Source organism: Seriola dumerili, unplaced genomic scaffold (assembly GCF_002260705.1).
Source record: "Seriola dumerili isolate Sdu_G_001 unplaced genomic scaffold, Sdu_1.0 BDQW01000432.1, whole genome shotgun sequence".
Lineage (NCBI taxonomy): Eukaryota > Metazoa > Chordata > Actinopteri > Carangiformes > Carangidae > Seriola > Seriola dumerili.
This window is the reverse complement of record NW_019174687.1, coordinates 2,801,281-2,818,255: the sequence shown is the minus strand read 5'-3', so window position 1 is coordinate 2,818,255 and position 16,975 is coordinate 2,801,281. Positions and strand designations below refer to the sequence as shown.

The 16,975-nt window shown below is 40.1% G+C and overlaps 1 protein-coding gene across 1 annotated transcript; it reads right to left on the bottom strand.

The window, feature by feature from the left end:
* Positions 1-4,091: 4,091 nt before the first annotated feature.
* On the bottom strand, positions 4,092-16,828 carry LOC111233837 (caveolae-associated protein 4a-like). The gene is made up of 2 exons (XM_022761742.1): positions 16,421-16,828; positions 4,092-4,673 (listed from the first exon to the last, which is right to left on the bottom strand). The coding sequence occupies exons 1-2, from the start codon at positions 16,826-16,828 to the stop codon at positions 4,092-4,094; spliced, it is 990 nt and encodes a 329-aa protein (XP_022617463.1).
* Positions 16,829-16,975: the final 147 nt, after the last annotated feature.

Sequence of the window (16,975 nt, the reverse complement as noted above, 5' to 3'; positions counted from 1 at the left end):
AGTAGCCACATTTCAGCAGACACTAACTGGACATGTTACTAATGAAATTATGCTGGTTCCTTTTCAGAATAAAGCTCTGGACCAGCAGACGTGTCTGTTTGATGACTCTTCCTCATTTTTACTGCATGTTGCAGCTGGCTGGTTTCATTGGAGTCTTTGAGGAACGGAGGGCCCCAGTGTTTGTTTTAGAGCCAATAAATTCACACTTGACAAACTGCTGCTGCGACCTCCGGCCACACAGAGACGAGTCGAACTGTAAATTCCCTCCAGAATGATTGGCATTTCATTTAGAGGCCGACACCGGCGGAGAGTGCAAATCTGCAGGGCTCTGCTGACTCAGTTGAGTGATCGTGTTTTGCTCAAGCAGACATCGAGTTAGTGATTTAATCCGAGCCGCAGATAGAAGAGATCAGTGAAGATAGAGTCAGAGAGGAGAGATGATCTGAGCCTCTGTCGCTGCTGCTAAACCAATGTTACTGATAAAATCACATGTCTGTGAAACAATTACCAAATATTCCTGCATGGACTGATAGAGTGTCTGTCATATTGAGTGGTGACTGAACAATATTAAACTATAAATTTGATAAAATTCATATTTGACTGGATAAAATCACTGTTAGCTGAAATGAATGGGAAATTGGGTAAAATTAAAAAAGAAATCAAAGATATTCAGCACAATGCCATTTAGCTGCGGATATTTAATTATAATCATTTCTCCAATCCTTTTTTTTTTAAAAAAAAAGCCATCAATGCTTTTTATTTTGTCTTGATTTTTAATGAGAAGACAGATGAGCCTTAAATAAAATCCTCCAAACTTGAGAAAAAACAATTCCACCTCACCCCAAATTATGCTAAATATTATACTAATAAAATACTGAAGCCTGATCACCTTATGAGCAACACACACCGGTAAACTCCAGTAGCATCTCGACCTATGACATTGTTTGTTAATGGTCGTCAGATCATCAGATTGGCCCATCACAGCTACTGTACCTCTTCTGTCTCTATGATGTGGCTCATGTCTAGTTGTGTTCACTGTCAGTGACACCATAAAGCATCCTGGTAAAAATTCATTTGCATGTCTTTGTGATTAGGTGGCGCTGGAAGTCACAACTCCTGTAGCTGAGGAGCTAACCTCTAAGTAGTACGGTAGTACTAACTGTTAGCACAAAGCAAAGCTGCGTGGCTAGCTCCTTTGCCAACTGGACTAAAAGTTTAAAGTTTATTTGTATTTGAGCCATCGACTCATTTGCAGAGCAGATTTATATAAAGTTGGAGGATGACAGTGTCAACAGTGCAAATTAGCATGTTGAACGTCAGAATCAAAACATCGTACGACGAACAAATCCGTTAATTCCACTGATTCAGCTGCAGTGAAATTCAGGGATTTTTGAAATGTAAAAGAAAAAGTCCCCCAAAAAAGCCCAATATTTTTCCACACATTGTCCTTGAAAAGGTGTTATTTTTTTTCATAATGTTGCTACATACTCGTTGAGGTTTCATGAGAACTTTATTTATACAAAAACAAAACATCATGATTAATATCTGGTACTGCTCGTACAGCACAGGCCCAAACAACACACAGGTCTTCAATCAATCAGCTGATTTTCACGTGAAAGATGACTGTATAAACAAAACACAACCTGGAACCTGAGCTGTGACCCAAAATGAAAAAAAAGTGAAACATGAGTAAGAAATGAGACCTTGTTCAAAATGTTCAAACCAAATACTATAAACCTAATTGCATCAAATCCACTCCGCAGCAGCAATACAGCAATATGAATACAGTCATGAGTTTAAAGCTATACAGGAAGTATACCTTTCAGAATAAGACGCTGTACTACTGTATAATGGCAGCGCTAGAAAAGCAAAGCTTCTACAGACAATAGCAGGATCTGACTGAAACTGCTGTGACCCTGATAAAAGCTGTGATCTCACTAATCACTACTCTAGAATAAATAAATAAATAAATGAAACTCTGAATATCAAGCGGCAAAACTGGAAAAAAAAAACATTCATACACTAAAAAGCAGCAGTGCAGAAAAAACTTTAAAGCCACTAACAGCAGAGCTCAGACCACCTTAAATCCACTACACTATCACCACTAGGAGTAATTAGTTTGTCTGATGTCTACAATAGAGCAAACAAAGATCAGCTTTGTGCCTCCATTAGTTGTGTTACTGTTTGATAGGTTTTATAACTGGTTAAATACATGTGCTGCTCAGTTCGACTTAAAGTTGCACTGGACAAAGATTTTTTTATCAAATGTTGATGTTAAAACACAAAACTCTATTTAAAATTCTTCTGGAGATCCTCAAGTTAAAAAACAAACAAACAGATATTTCAGGATGAAGTTTGGTGAAATGAGTCATATGATGTTTTGATATTGAATATTTCACTATAGAGCTGGGATGTGATGATAGAAAATAAATATGTGACGTTAAATGTTTGTCAGGAATTTAAAAAATCTATGTAAATTTTTAAGACATTTTATGCCTTTAGTAGATTCATTCATTCTTGTCATTGCAAGGTTATTTATTATCTTATCTTATTCTATCTTTGATTTTATTTTACTAATTTTTATGCCTCAGAGTTGGTGCCACTCAGAGCTGGTGCCACTCAGAGCTGGTGCCACTCAGAGTTGGTGCCATATAGTTTTTGGGTTGTCCATATGTCCATCTCATTCTTGTAGACACGATATCTTGTAAATGCCTTGATGGAATTTCTTCAAATGTGGCACAAATGTCCACTTCAATGTGGAGGATGATGACGAACTGAATAGATTTTGATGGTCAAAGGTCGAGGTGCAATTTTGTCCTTGTGTACGTTATACCTCCGTAACGCACTGAAGGAATTTCTTCAAATTTGGACTCAAATTAGATTTTAGGGGGCAAAGGTCAAAGGTCAAGGTCAGTTTGACCTCACAAAACAGTTTTTAGCCATTACCCAAGACTTCACAGCAATTATGACAAAGTTTCACACAAATGGTTCATATTTTCTCTGACTCTGGATAAACAGGGATGTAACCTGAAACTAGTCTGAGTGGAGGAGGCAGACAACCATGAGGAGGTGATTCTAGTTATTCTTTCTCTGGCCTTGATGGTCCTACTTCAGTTGTGTTTTGTTCTGTACCGGACTACCCCCGATAAATCCTACATTGTTTGAAAGCTTTAAGTCTCCTGATTCCATCTGTGCAAAGCGTTTTAGGATTTTTCGATATCACTGCAACAGCCCAGTTGGTTCAGACTTGTGGCTCCTCCTGTCGTACTGCCACAGTTCAGCTCGTCAGTGTTTATTTATCCCACATGACATGAACTCATTACATTTTACTGATGTTGGATATCCAGTGAAATCTCTTTACCTGGTGCAGTTAACGTGTCCCTCAGCCATCACCACAGAGTTCACTCTAACTTCAGCTCCTTCTACTCCTACTGCTTTGGCGTACAGAAACCAGTCTGACGTTGAATCCGTGTTATTTTCTTCTTCTCTCCTCACCAGGCTTCTCAGAGACCAGCTGAGGCCTGCACGGACCACTTTCACCTCCCTGCTTTTTGGCAGTATGTACGACATTATATGTACATCCAGATAAAAGATCAAGACACAGACTTCACATCAACATTCATCAGCCTTTTGCCGTCTTCCTTCTTGTGCCATCTTGTGCAAATTAACCTCATCTGGTTACTAATAACAACACAACTTGTTAACAATCTCACATCTCTTGAAATTTGGACTCACAAATTAGTCAAACTCCTTTTTATCTAAAACCCTGAACCTCAATTCTTCTTAGTGCATCACAAATAAAGTTTCTCACATTTGTGTCTGAGTTTGTATCAGATCAAGAGGTTTGAATTATGTAACTGTTAAAAACTGTCACACGTAACATTTAATGGAGTAACCTGATTTAATAAATATCATGTATTAATTTACCCATCTCAATAACTTCTTCTGTTTTAAAACATTCAAACCAATTAAAATGTGCATCCTTGTTGTCGACCAATCACAGACCTTCTCTCTAAATCTTCCAAAAGTGTCCCGCCTTCTCTTCATATCAGCGCTGTCCTATCACATTCGATCTACTTCCTGTAATCCTCCTATCCTATCCGGGTGGCACTGGACTCCTCCACGGGCCCCTCCCTCTTGGTTTCCAGGCCGACCTCGGTGTAGGTGACCCCCGGGGACGGCACCGGTGACTCCTCGGCCTGACCGTGGGTGTGGAGCTCGGGGTCGGCCTCAGCGCCCTCCTGGCCTTCGCCGACGGCTCTCTCCTTCTTCAGCTTGATGCGGAAGGTCTCTTTGTTCGGAGCCTTCTTGGCGATGTTCTCCTTCAGCCGTTCGCCGGACTGCTTCAGCCGCTCACCGGCCTGGTGCATCTTCTCCCTCCGCTCGGGCGGCATCACCTTCTCACCAAGGTGGTGGAACTTGGTGCCCAGGTTGTCTTTGGTTTTGCTCATGTTCTCCTTGGAGAATGCGGCCTTCAGGGTCTCCGTGCTCTTCACGACCGATTTCTTGAGGCGAGCGGCTCGTGAGGAGTCGGTCTCCTCCACGCTCAGGTACTCTTCATCTGAGGAGAGGTCGGCGGGGATGTCGTAGGAGTCTGGATCAATCTCCAGTCCGTCCAAGCCGGTTCCTTTAGGAGACTTGGTGACGGCCACTGATGGGATCTCCGTCTCACCCTACAGATGAGAAAACAGATTGAACAGCAGTTTTAGTAACTGTTGTTTCCAGGTATCCATGGAAGAGCCGACTGGGAAATCAGGACTTCCAAAAACAAGGTCAGAAAGAAACAACAAAGGCCTCAGAGCATGGATGGACAGTAAAACCTACCCTCAGACTGTTAACCATTTACTGTTTATACCATTTACATCTCTGAGCCTTAAAACCAGCCGTCAGGACTTCTGGAGCTTTGTGATGTCACAACAAAACAGTCACCACCCTCAGCCATGCCCCAAGCCCCGCCCACCGGGACCTACCATCCAACCTTGCAGGATTTGGTTTCTCTGAGTGTTTACCTGCTACATTTTTATTGGATCACTCAGAAAACGTCAGAAAGTCAGCTCAACTCAGAGCCTCCTCTCTTCTGATTGGCTCACTGACCTGTTGTTACAAGAGCTCCAGAGAGAAGCCTGAAAGAGGAGATGTAAAACTACATTGAGATGGTTTTTGGTTCTTAAAACCACAAATATATCTTCTTATGGATCAACACTTCAAGTAAAACACAGGAGAAGAGGGAAATGTGGAGTTTTAATTGCAGGATTAGCCTAAAACAGAAATTTGCATTTATAAAGTTTGACGATAGATTTTACTACAGTAGATATTTTTTCCAATATGTCTTGCAATATGCGAAAATCCCTTGCACTTAATGCATGAACCATGACCAGAGGCGTCTTTTTAGGCTTCAAATCTGTTTTCTTATGTCTTAACGGGGAGAACACATTATTTCAAGGTTGTTAGCTCTGGCGCTAATTGTGGTCACAGCAGATACACAGCTCCAATGAGCTTCTTTTGTTGTGTTACAGATTTGAAGCAGAAACCAGATACAAACAAACAGCTGCTATAAAATGAGCTGAAGTGTAAATACTGGATTTAATGTGGATGTAACTTTGGCCAGCGTTGGTGAATTTGCAGCCATCAGTTTGTTGACTCGTCTGTGGGTCTTTTCATCAACCAGGACGCATCCTAGAATTACAAAGTTGGAGGCCAACATGAATGATTTTTCCCACTCAGCTGCTCCTAATTACGATTTAAAGGATATGACGTGAATGTAGTGTAAGTGCAGAGCTGTATTGATTTGGTATTGAGCCGTGAGCACTGCCAAAACGTGTCTGAGCCAGATGCATTGTTGCTGAACGTGTCCTGTTAAGACACTGACAGAGGACTGAAGAAGCTGCTGCTGCTGCTGTGGAGCCTAGACAACACATTGGACTTAAAGGCCTTGCACACCTGTAGTCCAGGTGTTTCCACTCCTTCACTACGTTAAAGCTGCTGACCTAATATCATTTCGGTCAGGCAAGTTATCTGAAAACACCTGGACATGCAGAGCCATTCATTTCACCCCTTAAAGGAATACTCTGACATTTAGGACAGCTTCCTCCCTCCTTTACTTTTAATATTAAGCTAGGCTAAACACGTACTGGACCTGTATCTGTACTGGACACATGAAGATGAAACTGATATCCATCTGAAACAGATCTGACTCTGGAGAAGATCAAGATCAAGAGAACAGGATCTTCCCATTAAATACGTTTTTTGCTGGATTTCTAATCGTTCTAATCTAAGCTCTGAATCTGAATCCTCTTGCTTCTTGTTTGCTCTTTAAAGATTTTGCGGCTGCACTTGCACAAAACCTCCCAGACCTAGAAAACCAATACCACCATCTTCTCATCTGTCTCTTCTGTGCATTAGGAATAAAAAACTATGCTTCTTGTTGAGATGATGGAAGCTGAGATGGAAAACATGATATTCCTTTGAGATGCTCGGTCAGACCCGACCTGCGAACACACCAGCCATCTTAATGAGATCAAGTTGTTCTATTTTGGGGACAAGTAACTGAGACTCATTCAGACAGGAAGCCACTGGCAGCAACGACACCTGTAACTCAAGACAGGTGGTATAATAATAATAATAACTAGAAAATTCCAGGGAAATTTTGAGTGCCACGGGGGCTACTGCCGGGATGAGTACATGATTTATTTCCAGTGTTCAAAAGTCACCCTGATCATATTCTGGTTTTGAGAAATATCTTGATATAAAAGACTCTGATATAAAACAATGTCACATCCCTCCATCATGTATTATGTGGGAAATATCTCATATTCTGTGTTGTTTTTTTTAATAAAACAAGAGGAAACATGTCTTCAAACTGGCATTTAAAGGGTTAAAATCCTGAAAACTAATAAACATTTGGTAGGTTTGAGCAGAACTGAAGTGGTTTAAGAGATGTATGCAAAAAAAAGCAGAAAAAAATATTGATATATGATGATTTTATAGCATTTTCTTTGTGTGTCCTTTTTTGGACGTGAGGAACCCCAGAGGGTACAAAATGTGTTACCAGTGTATAATAGACCTGTAACAGTAACTGACATTAGATTTTAAAAATATGTCAAAAAAGACACTTTCTTGCAGAAATCCATACCTTCAGCTGTAACACAGCCAAAATGATCAGCAAATCAAAAAAGAAAAGTGAAGAAAATGTCCAAAAAAGGACAGAGGGACCCCTGAGGGTTAATAAATCCCATGAACCGCTATTTAAATTACCACTATTATGTTTTTTTCGGTGCTAAATTTAACATTACTGGGGAGGAGAGCAACGCGACTAGAAGTGACAGCGAGAGAGGGCTAGTAGCTTCTCCTCTCCTCTGTCTCAGCGGAGACCGTCACAACTTCATTCACTCATTTAACAAAACAAAAAGAAAAGCAACAAAGGAAGCAGTAAATGGACTTACATATTTAAGACCTAACTAAATGTAATTTAAGACCTAACATGCGGCTAATGTAAAGCTAGCGGAGCTTGGAGAGTTGGTTATCTGGTTGCTAGGCACGCACACACGCACACAGGTCAGGAGCTGCCGTTGCCATGGCAATGTGAAAATCTGCCCAGAATTTGGCTTCTACATGGCTTAAAACAATTGCAAATTATGAGAAAACCGTTACTTCTTTTCAAAAACCGAAAACACCGTGACAGACACTGAAGCCAGAAGTTTCTTACAGTCTCTATTTTATTCAGATATTCCTTAAAATGAGTGAGTAAGCTCAGTGCGAAGACAGAGTGAGATTCTTTTGAAAAAAAAGACGATTACATTAGGTGTCAATGAGAGTGAGACAGGTATTGCTGCCGGACTCGGCACCCCTGTTTAAATTTTGTGCAGACCCTGCCTGTCAAAGTTACATTTTATGAATCCCAACAACTATGTCTACATTTTCAGAAAGAATTATTTGTCTCCTTTTTACGGTTTGGCCGTGAGCTCGAGTTAAAAATAAAAATAAAGGTTATTTTTTACTGCTTCACGCACTCTAGCCAACTGACGCTGTCACTCTAACTTTGAAGAAAAAGTGATTTCCACTCCTCCTTTGAGTGCTCATAGTTTGAAAAGTTTACATGTTATGTAAAAACAGTTGTTGTGTTTTGGAGAGAGCAGAAGTTTTCCTCCGTTTTATAGTTTGAATCTCATTTCTACGTGCAGGTATGAGAGAGCTGGGTGACTCAGAAAAAAGGTGAAATTTTGTAGAAAAAAGGTGAAATTTTGTGGGTTTCTAAAGAAAATTCCAATGCATTCCTAATGCATTATTTATTCCCAGTATTTTTGGAATAACTTTGGGAAAAATTGGAATTTTAACACCAAAAGTCATAGCACCTCTTTCGGGATCAAGACGCACATTTTGATGTATATATTACCGGGGGTTTCTCAAAGCTGCCAAAATTTGGCGGAAGAATAATAATAAGCCCGAAGGCACTCCTCTCAGCTATTCTAGCTGTAGAGGAGTGCCTCGGAGCTGAGCCCCCGTGGCACTAATAATAATGGCATCGTCTGGTTTTAGCAGCGGGGGTCGTGATGATCTGGCCACCACTTTGTTTAGACTGAAATATCTCAACAGCTATTGGCTTGATTGTGAGGAAATGTGGTTCGTGCATTTACAGATTAGCTGGTGCATTTATATGTCTGAGTCTTGGAATACACATACACATTTATATATATATATATATATATATATATATATGTGTGTGTGTGTGTGTGTGTGTGTGTGTGTATACACACATTTTGAAAGATGAGATTGCATTTTGTCTTTTATAAAATACACCAAACCTTTATTTTATCATTTCAAAAATGCAGGACTGTCATACGTTCCCTGACGACCAACAGAAACAAACCAGCTCCAGGAGGAACCTGCTCCACCTGCTGCGCCCTACAGGTGACTTTGGATGTGAAAGCCAATTAATCCTAATTAAGCTGCGGCCACCTGCAACGATCACACTCATTAATCAGGGAGGAGTCATCAGAGCACGTCCAGACACTGTGAATGACACAATAATTACAGCGGCAGCGAATGTGGGTCGATGCCTGTATTAATAACCTCGGGGGGTGGTGGTGATGCAGGGGGAGAGAGAGAGAGAGAGAGAGGCTCAAGACCTGAACTATCATCATATGTACGACACTGAGATCTGAAACTAATTCAGTAATTATGTTAATACACACACACATGAACCATCCCAGAGTTTTCAAAGGTTCCACATACTGCAGTGATACTGAGGTTCATTTTTACTAGCTAAGTAAGTTTTAAAGGAACTTTTAAAGGAACTTTTGATATATTGGTTAAAAAAAATTAGTTTTCTTGTTGAGGAGTAGATGGTTGGATTCTACCATTCTCATGTTTGGGTGTGGCTACAGCCAGCAACTAGTTAGCTTAGTTTAGCACAAAGACTGGAAACAGTGGGAAACAGCTAGCCTGGGTCTGGGTAAATGTAACATAATTCATTGTTCCACCGCGTCCTATTAACACACCTGAGAAAATATTTAGTGAGAACCACTTCACTTTTGGGAATTATGTTTTTAATTTATCATATAAAACTGTAATGTGAAATGTAAAGCCCGCAGTAATTCTTTACAGTCACAGCAGAAAATATTCAAGTAGCTGTATGGTTTTCTCAGGTTTTTTTTATTTTTTTTATCATACTAAGACTAAATAGTTGGCTTTTTTTGTCTGTTCGTTGGATTAAAAAAATTAATTTAAGAATACATTTAAATATTAATTAATTATCATTATTATTCATTATTAATTTAAAGAGAGAGGTCTAAGATATGGAACATGACTCAGACACACTTGTTCAATGCCCAATTGTGACTTTTGAAGTTAAAGGCATTGATTAAGTGCGTCCCAGCCAGGTTCATCACTTTTTAGTGTCCCCTGGAAACACTTCATGTTGTGTTGTGTTGTGAGTATTTGCAGCACATGTGTTGTCAAATTGATGAAGATGTTTTCTGAATTTGTTTGTGTTTTGTCTGTTTGCATGTGTTTTTAGTTGCAGTGCTTTGAGCGCTCAGGGCCACCGTACAACTGGGTCTAAACTATATGATTAACTGATCAAAAAAAATGTAGTTAACACATCAAATCATTAACTACAATCAAAAGGTATGAACTGATGTGTTCATATGAAGGGAGTAAAAAGTTGGATAAAACTTTAGTTCAAGAAGTTTTGTTTTGTCTTTCTAGGAACCTGATGGAAACCGACGTCTGTTTTTGAACTATTTTTCACTTCGGCCTTTCTCCATCTTTTTTAGAATTAGAACCAAACTGCATAGACCTTTCCTTTCACAGTAATTTACAGCTAAATTAAATGACCAGCTAATTTTTAGGAAATTATGAAGGAATTTCCAGTTAATTATCTGGAAAATACAGGACCATGAAATAAAGTTTATCCATATTAAAAATCAAACAATGCCTCTGACATGTTTCTACAGGGATGCAGGTTGTTGTCCAGTGTTACAGCAATGTTCTCTGGTTGACCTCTTGTTTTAATCGTGTGTTTGCCTGCAGACATTTGAAGTCATAACTTGTCATTGCTCAGCCTCCCTCGTTGCCACACAGCAAAAATATAATAAACTAAAACCCATTAACTTCTCTAAAATTGCACATTGTCCTCTGATGTCTGGTGTTTAGAACAACAGCGGAGGTGGAGTGGCCCTGGGAGTGTGAACCAGCAGCCATTTATCTTTTTCTTATTACTGCCCAACTGTCCCAGCCTTCATTATTCAGCCGTTGGCGACGACTGTCTCTAACAAACCGCTTGTTGCTTCCTGTTAAACGACTGCAGCTGAAGCTCTATATTAGGAGATGAACGGAGGCCTCAGAATAACCGACAGCACATCAGTCATAAGGAAACTCAACACCGCAACTGTCTCCTCTGCAGGCAGGACAGAGAGAAAGCCAGAGCCGCCCGGGACCAGACTCAACTAAACCTGGACACTGTAAAGTGTGGACCAGCAGACACAGGGAGTATCTACTGTGCACATACATAAGAAACATTTTAAGAAGCAAAAATCTTTTAGACGATGGATATCAGTTATACGTCTGTGTCCAGTGTGAAGGGAGATCCAGGATGTGTTTAGCCTAAGGTGACCAGACCTGAAATGAAAACCGGAGACAACCGGGGTCAATATAACATTAAAATATCCAATGTTTTTAATAAAGGGGGATTGTCCCGGTTTCGCGTATTTTGTTGCACTGTAATAAACTAAGGTGAAAGCTGACTGATAAAATGATGACTCCCTACCTTTGAAGGAGTCGTGAAGTCCTATTGTCTATCTGTTGCTCAATTATTTGTATTCCTTTAGTTTGTAAGGGTCCAAAGGTCAAAAGAATCAAAAGCATTTTAATAAGAGGTTGTGATATTGTTGTGTGAACTCCATTATAGACAGTCAGGGGACATCTTCACTTTTTCCACTTTCCACTTTTAAACATTTTCTTTTTCAAGTTCTGGCTGAGGGGCTTTGAGTATGTTTGTTTTTGTTAGTTTACTGCCCAGTTATGAACTCCTAACCAATGAGTGAGCCAGCTAACCTTTTCTCTGCCAAGAGACAACAACAAAAAAAAGATGGTCTTAGCTTCACTTCTGACCAAAAGAAGTGCAACGCTAGACGTTTGGTTTTAATTCACAGTTTAAAATAGGGATAGGAAAATCATGGCTTATTTTGTTAAGTCAGCGTTCCATTACTTTGGCTCATTGGATTCCCTGCTCAGTAACCATGGTAACTGATACGACTGAACTAGCCTGCTCCGCAGCTGGCTAACTGTCAATCTTAACTGTTTCAATGTATTTCCAATGGCCAGAAACAGAATCCCAAAAGACTGTTCCAACAAGTATCTTTTTGCACTCACATCCCTTTTTTCATGTCTGTGTTCGGAAACTAGGGTCAATGGATGGATTATTAGCATGATCAATCTGGTGATTATTGCCTTGTTACCTACATTGGTTAATGTATAATATAGGCTAACATAGATTATAATATAGACTGCAGTTGGCAATATACAATTAATTAAATACTTATTGCCTTTATTCTGATTGCAACAGTGAGAGAAAGAATGACGTGAAAGAAGTGCCACGGGGCGGACTCAAACCCGTGGTTATGAGTTAACACTGATAATATGCACTCTGCCAGGTGAGCCATCATAGCGCTGTACAACTGACTTTACCTGAAAAAGGTGAGCATACAGTGTATTTTCTCAAACAGAGCAGATCAGTTACTGCTCACTGACGAACTTATATTTGATCTTCTCCAATTCTACTCATCGTAAGATTCATCTCATCGTAATAGACACGGACATTTTGCAGGACATAGACCAAGGGGTCTCCTTAGGGGGGTGCTGCAGAGTTGAATGGGAAACAATGGGGGTCCATAGTCCAGTCATATCTTAACATATAGCCCTGAAACATATGTTGATTTAAGTGTGGCTTACTCTTCATTATGTCTGATGTCCACCTAGTTATTATCCATATCAGAACTTGCCTAAGAATCTTCATGTTTTTAAGTTTTCAGTTTCAGTATCACATTCATCCAGTGACAGCTTTCTGTACATCGTTGGCTACACCGCAAACAGGAGTTGCTAACAGCTAATTCAGCTCAGTGACAAAAGACCACAGAGCGTTTTAGCCTCTTTTAGCTTATAGTTTCTGTTTGGCAGTAGATTTACTGTCAGGTTCAGTCTAAACCTGCCTGCCAGCTGAAAGAGACAGATATTTCTCTCAGGAGCTGGATGGTGAGGAGCTAAAAGGAGAGTGAATATTGGATTTACATTCATCAGGTGGACACAAACAAGACTCCGGTGGAATGATCATGTTGTTCTGGATGTGGAAGTCGGCAGCTGTTTGATGACATAACAGCTATACGTTGGTTATGTACAGTATATGCTTGTTCCACTGCTCCCTACTGGCCAAAGAAATCAGTTCCTTCAGTTTAATTTGCCTTGTTTTATATATATTTACACTGCATTAAATTACATTATTTTGTATTAGTTTGTCTGGCATTATCATAGTTGTATCTTACAGTATCTTCAGGCAGTGCTTGCAGCAGCAGGTTAGGCTGACCAACAACACCCCCACCATCTTTTCATTGACCCCTGTGATAAGCTGCTACGTCAGACCATGATTCTGGTTGACAGCAGTTTATAGCGTGTCCCTGCTGGCGGAGGGGGAGAATGCTGTGATCCCAGAATAAGTCTCTCTCTCTGTCACGGATCCACAGCAGCTGTTAGCAGCACATAGCGCTCCGGTTACTATTCTGAAGTCTGGACATTAACGAGGACAGCATCAAGTACTGACTGCTGAACTTATATCTGCAGGGAGCTTATCCCTGATCCATAATACCATCAAGGTTTCTATTCAGTAAGAGTTGGGGTTAGTTTCATTGCTGTAATGGCCTGGATGTTGGAAGAAATGAATGAAAATGCTGATTAAATTTCTTAACGATTGAAAAGATTAGAGGCACAAACTATAAGATTTTATTGTTGTCAGTAGACAACTGAAAAAAGAATCCATACACAACATCCAGTATTGGTCTTCCACTCTCTTTAAAACTGTCACCATCTTCAAATTCCACTATTTTACAGATTAACCGTGGTTTGATTAAGATATTTCAAAAAAATATTAAGGGTAAATTAAAATTAAATATTTTTATGGATTATTTAATTAAAGGGCAAAATTTCCTTAAAAGTGAGATTGAAAAAAGGTTATGCTATTTGGTAAATTCTAATGGAATTTTACAGCCTAAAAATCCCTTAAATCCTGGGGATAATCCATTCAAACCTCTCTAATTTATCATAACCCATTAATTAATCCATTTATTAACCTCAAATTTGTGATGAATCCCTGCACTTCTTTAAAGGTACGGATTAAGGGGCACTTGGAATGTTATTTTATAAATTTTAAAATAAAATCTGCTTAACCTATGCAGAAAAATCCATTATTTAGATGAATATGTTTGATGTGTTTTTAGATGCAAATTAATAATTAAGGTCATTGTAAGGGACTGTTGTTGAATGCTGGGATGCGCACAGCTAAATAAATCATTGCAGTGTCACCAGAAATACACTGTATACATTGTACAAATCAAGATATTTTGTTCTTGCTGAACCAGGTAGGCGTCCATCATTATCTCTAAATTATGATCCTAATCATTTCAATTCAGAAAAATTATATTCCTGAATTTTCATTTGTTCCCTTAAATTAATAAACCTATGTCTCCAATGATTAACTTTCTTTACTATCAACTTTATATTTTGGATATAGTAGATCAACGTCAACATTATATTTGACATGGTGGAGAAAGTGTTGCCCTTCACAGGAGAGAAGCGTCAGAGCACAGTTCAGTACTTAACAGGAAATGATCATTTTATGAAAGAAGAAAGAAGTGCAGACCTCGACCAAGGCAAATGTCAAACAACATGCACCAGACTTCACAGCAAACATTTCAAATTCCTAGTAAATGATATTTACTGGCTTCGTCACCAGCCCGTGCCCCATCCCTCCGCCAAGTTCCGTTCAAATTGGCTCAGTACTTTCAGCATAATCCTGCTGACTAACAAACAGACCTCCTTGGCGGAGGTAATAAGGATACCGACAGTGACGCAGGACATGCAACATGTGAGCATGATGTCAACTGAAATAGTTTGGACACAGGGTTTTTTGTACAAAGCTTCATTACCAGATGAATTTGTAATTAGCCTGCAGCCATGTACAGTGTCTCTGATCACCATTAAAGTCCTCTGAGTTCACACAAATGTCTTTTTCTGTCTGTCATCTGACGAGCCGCTCGCACAGGAAATCCCACAGAACTCCAATTTAATGCTGTTATAAAGTCTGTCCATCTCTTTAGCAATGACTTCTTCAACGCCACCGCCTCGGAGTGTTCTCCCTCTCTCTGCATCACGTGTCTGTTTGGAGACACGACCTTGCACGACTCGGCAGGAAGATTTGTTTAATGCAAATGTTTCTGCTTTCCAGGCTTGTGATTTCTAAAAGCAATTAACTGGCTGCGTTCCTCCAAATTTGAGAGTTCGTCGGAGTGTTTCAGATTACCACTGAAACTCTGAAGTGAATCGTTTTGTTTTCATGCGTCTCACCTGACCTGATTAAAGTCATTTGGATGAAAGTGTGCCCTCTCAGCGTAATGAGGATACTTTTACTATAAATTGCCAGTGTTACGGAGTCGATGGGTCTTAAGTGTTTGAAATGAAACCACCCTTCATTTCCTCACATCCCCCACTCTCGCTGCGGCCACCGCTTAATGAATTGAGCCAGAGTTCATTTGAGTTAAGATCTCGCCGCTTGGCAGGGAGTTTGTACCGCCTGAGGGAATGAATCTACTTTACTTTTGATACTTAACCTAATTATGCTCCAGTTCTTCGTAAACGGAAACCTGGACTGGACCTTGGATCTGATAATCCAGAGTGGAGCTGCTCTGCCTCGACTTCTGAGATTCTCTCTTCTCTCTTAAAATTGAAGCATTTAATTGAGAGGGATGGAGTCCTAAAGAAAACACTGGTTGTTTGTCCATCGAAGCAACCTCCAAAAATTTTATGTAAATTTCCAAGAGCGTGGCCGATAAATCCTTTTTATCTGTACAAAGCTCCACGTTGCATTGTATTTACTAAACCACACCCACTGTTGCGCAATCCAATCAAATCTGAAGGATTTGATTCAATCACTCTCTTAATTTTAACCCCTCCCCTCTCCACACATATTCAGTGTCATTGGGAAATGCATCACATTACTATAGCTAAAGATGCTCTCACTTCCATTTCACTGTGACTTTGAAGCACCATTACATGAGCGGGGCTGTGACCAATAATCTTGGCTCATGACCCCTTAAGGTGACGCATCACAGGTTGCATGTGTTTATGCCTGGTGACCACAAGATGCAAAATTGTGCAAGAATTCACAAGCAAAAAAACAAAGAAAGAAAAGGATCAAACCATAATTTAATACAGTGGGAATGTTTTATCTTTTTCAACTCATTAGAATGATCTCACCAAATTCATATTGGAATATATCAAATATTATTTTTAATTTCATACTAGAAAAATTATAAAATTATCCTTTAAGTTCAATGAGCCCAAACAGAGGTCTTCAAATTGCTTGTTTTTGTCCTAAGCACAAAACAAGTCGGAATAACAATGGCTACTTTTACATAACTACTGTACTGTACGTATATTCATCAGTGTGCCTCTTTGCTCATTAATGTTATTTGTCTAGTAAAGTTCTGTCCAAACATCAGTTTTTCTAGTTACAACACTAGTAAATCCAAGCACCTTGGTACTTCCAGTTTATTGGCCCTGATTCTATCTCTTACATCTACAAACTCCTTCAGAACCCAGATAGTTCTAGTGTACAACATTTTTACTCATCAGCTGCATCCAAACCTCTGCTCACCTGATAGATGACGACGCGGAACTTGTTGCGGGTGAGCAGCTCATCCTGTGTGGATTCAACCTTCTTGACCCGTACGTTCTGCTTCTCAACGCGCGTCCGGACCTCCTTGACATTGGCGCTGACTTTGCGGGTCTTCTGCAGGAGCTTTTCCACCGTGCCGCTGGTGTCGGTGTGGTCCTTGGCCAGCTTCAGGACATCGCCCTGGATGGTCTTGATGTTGTTCTCCAGTTCCAGCTGACGTTCTTCCATGCGCTGCTGGCAGGACTGGACGTTGTCGATGATGCCAGCCACGCGCTCCAGCAGCGACAGGATGGTCAGGGCGCTGATGGGGTTTCCAGCCTCATCCTCCACCCCAATGATCTCCAGCTTCTCCTGGACGCCCGCCGTGCGATACTTGTGCTGATCCATTGCACTGTTTCGATGTAAAAAAAATGTAATCTCTTGATTCAAATTTGTTTGAAAGTTGCTTAAAATTAGCAGACGTGTCGTTTAGTTTGGGGAGGGAGATCAGAACTGTTGGGGTTACCAGCAGGGAGACTGGAGAGTGGCAACACC

Excerpts from the sequence above, each read along its gene's own strand:
- LOC111233837 (XM_022761742.1), bottom strand. The coding sequence starts at position 16,828 with ATGGATCAGCACAAGTATCGCACGGCGGGCGTCCAGGAGAAGCTGGAG. Across the intron at positions 4,674-16,420 it reads TCCGCGTCGTCATCTATCAG|GGTGAGACGGAGATCCCATC; the intron begins GTGAGCAGAGGT and ends TCTCATCTGTAG.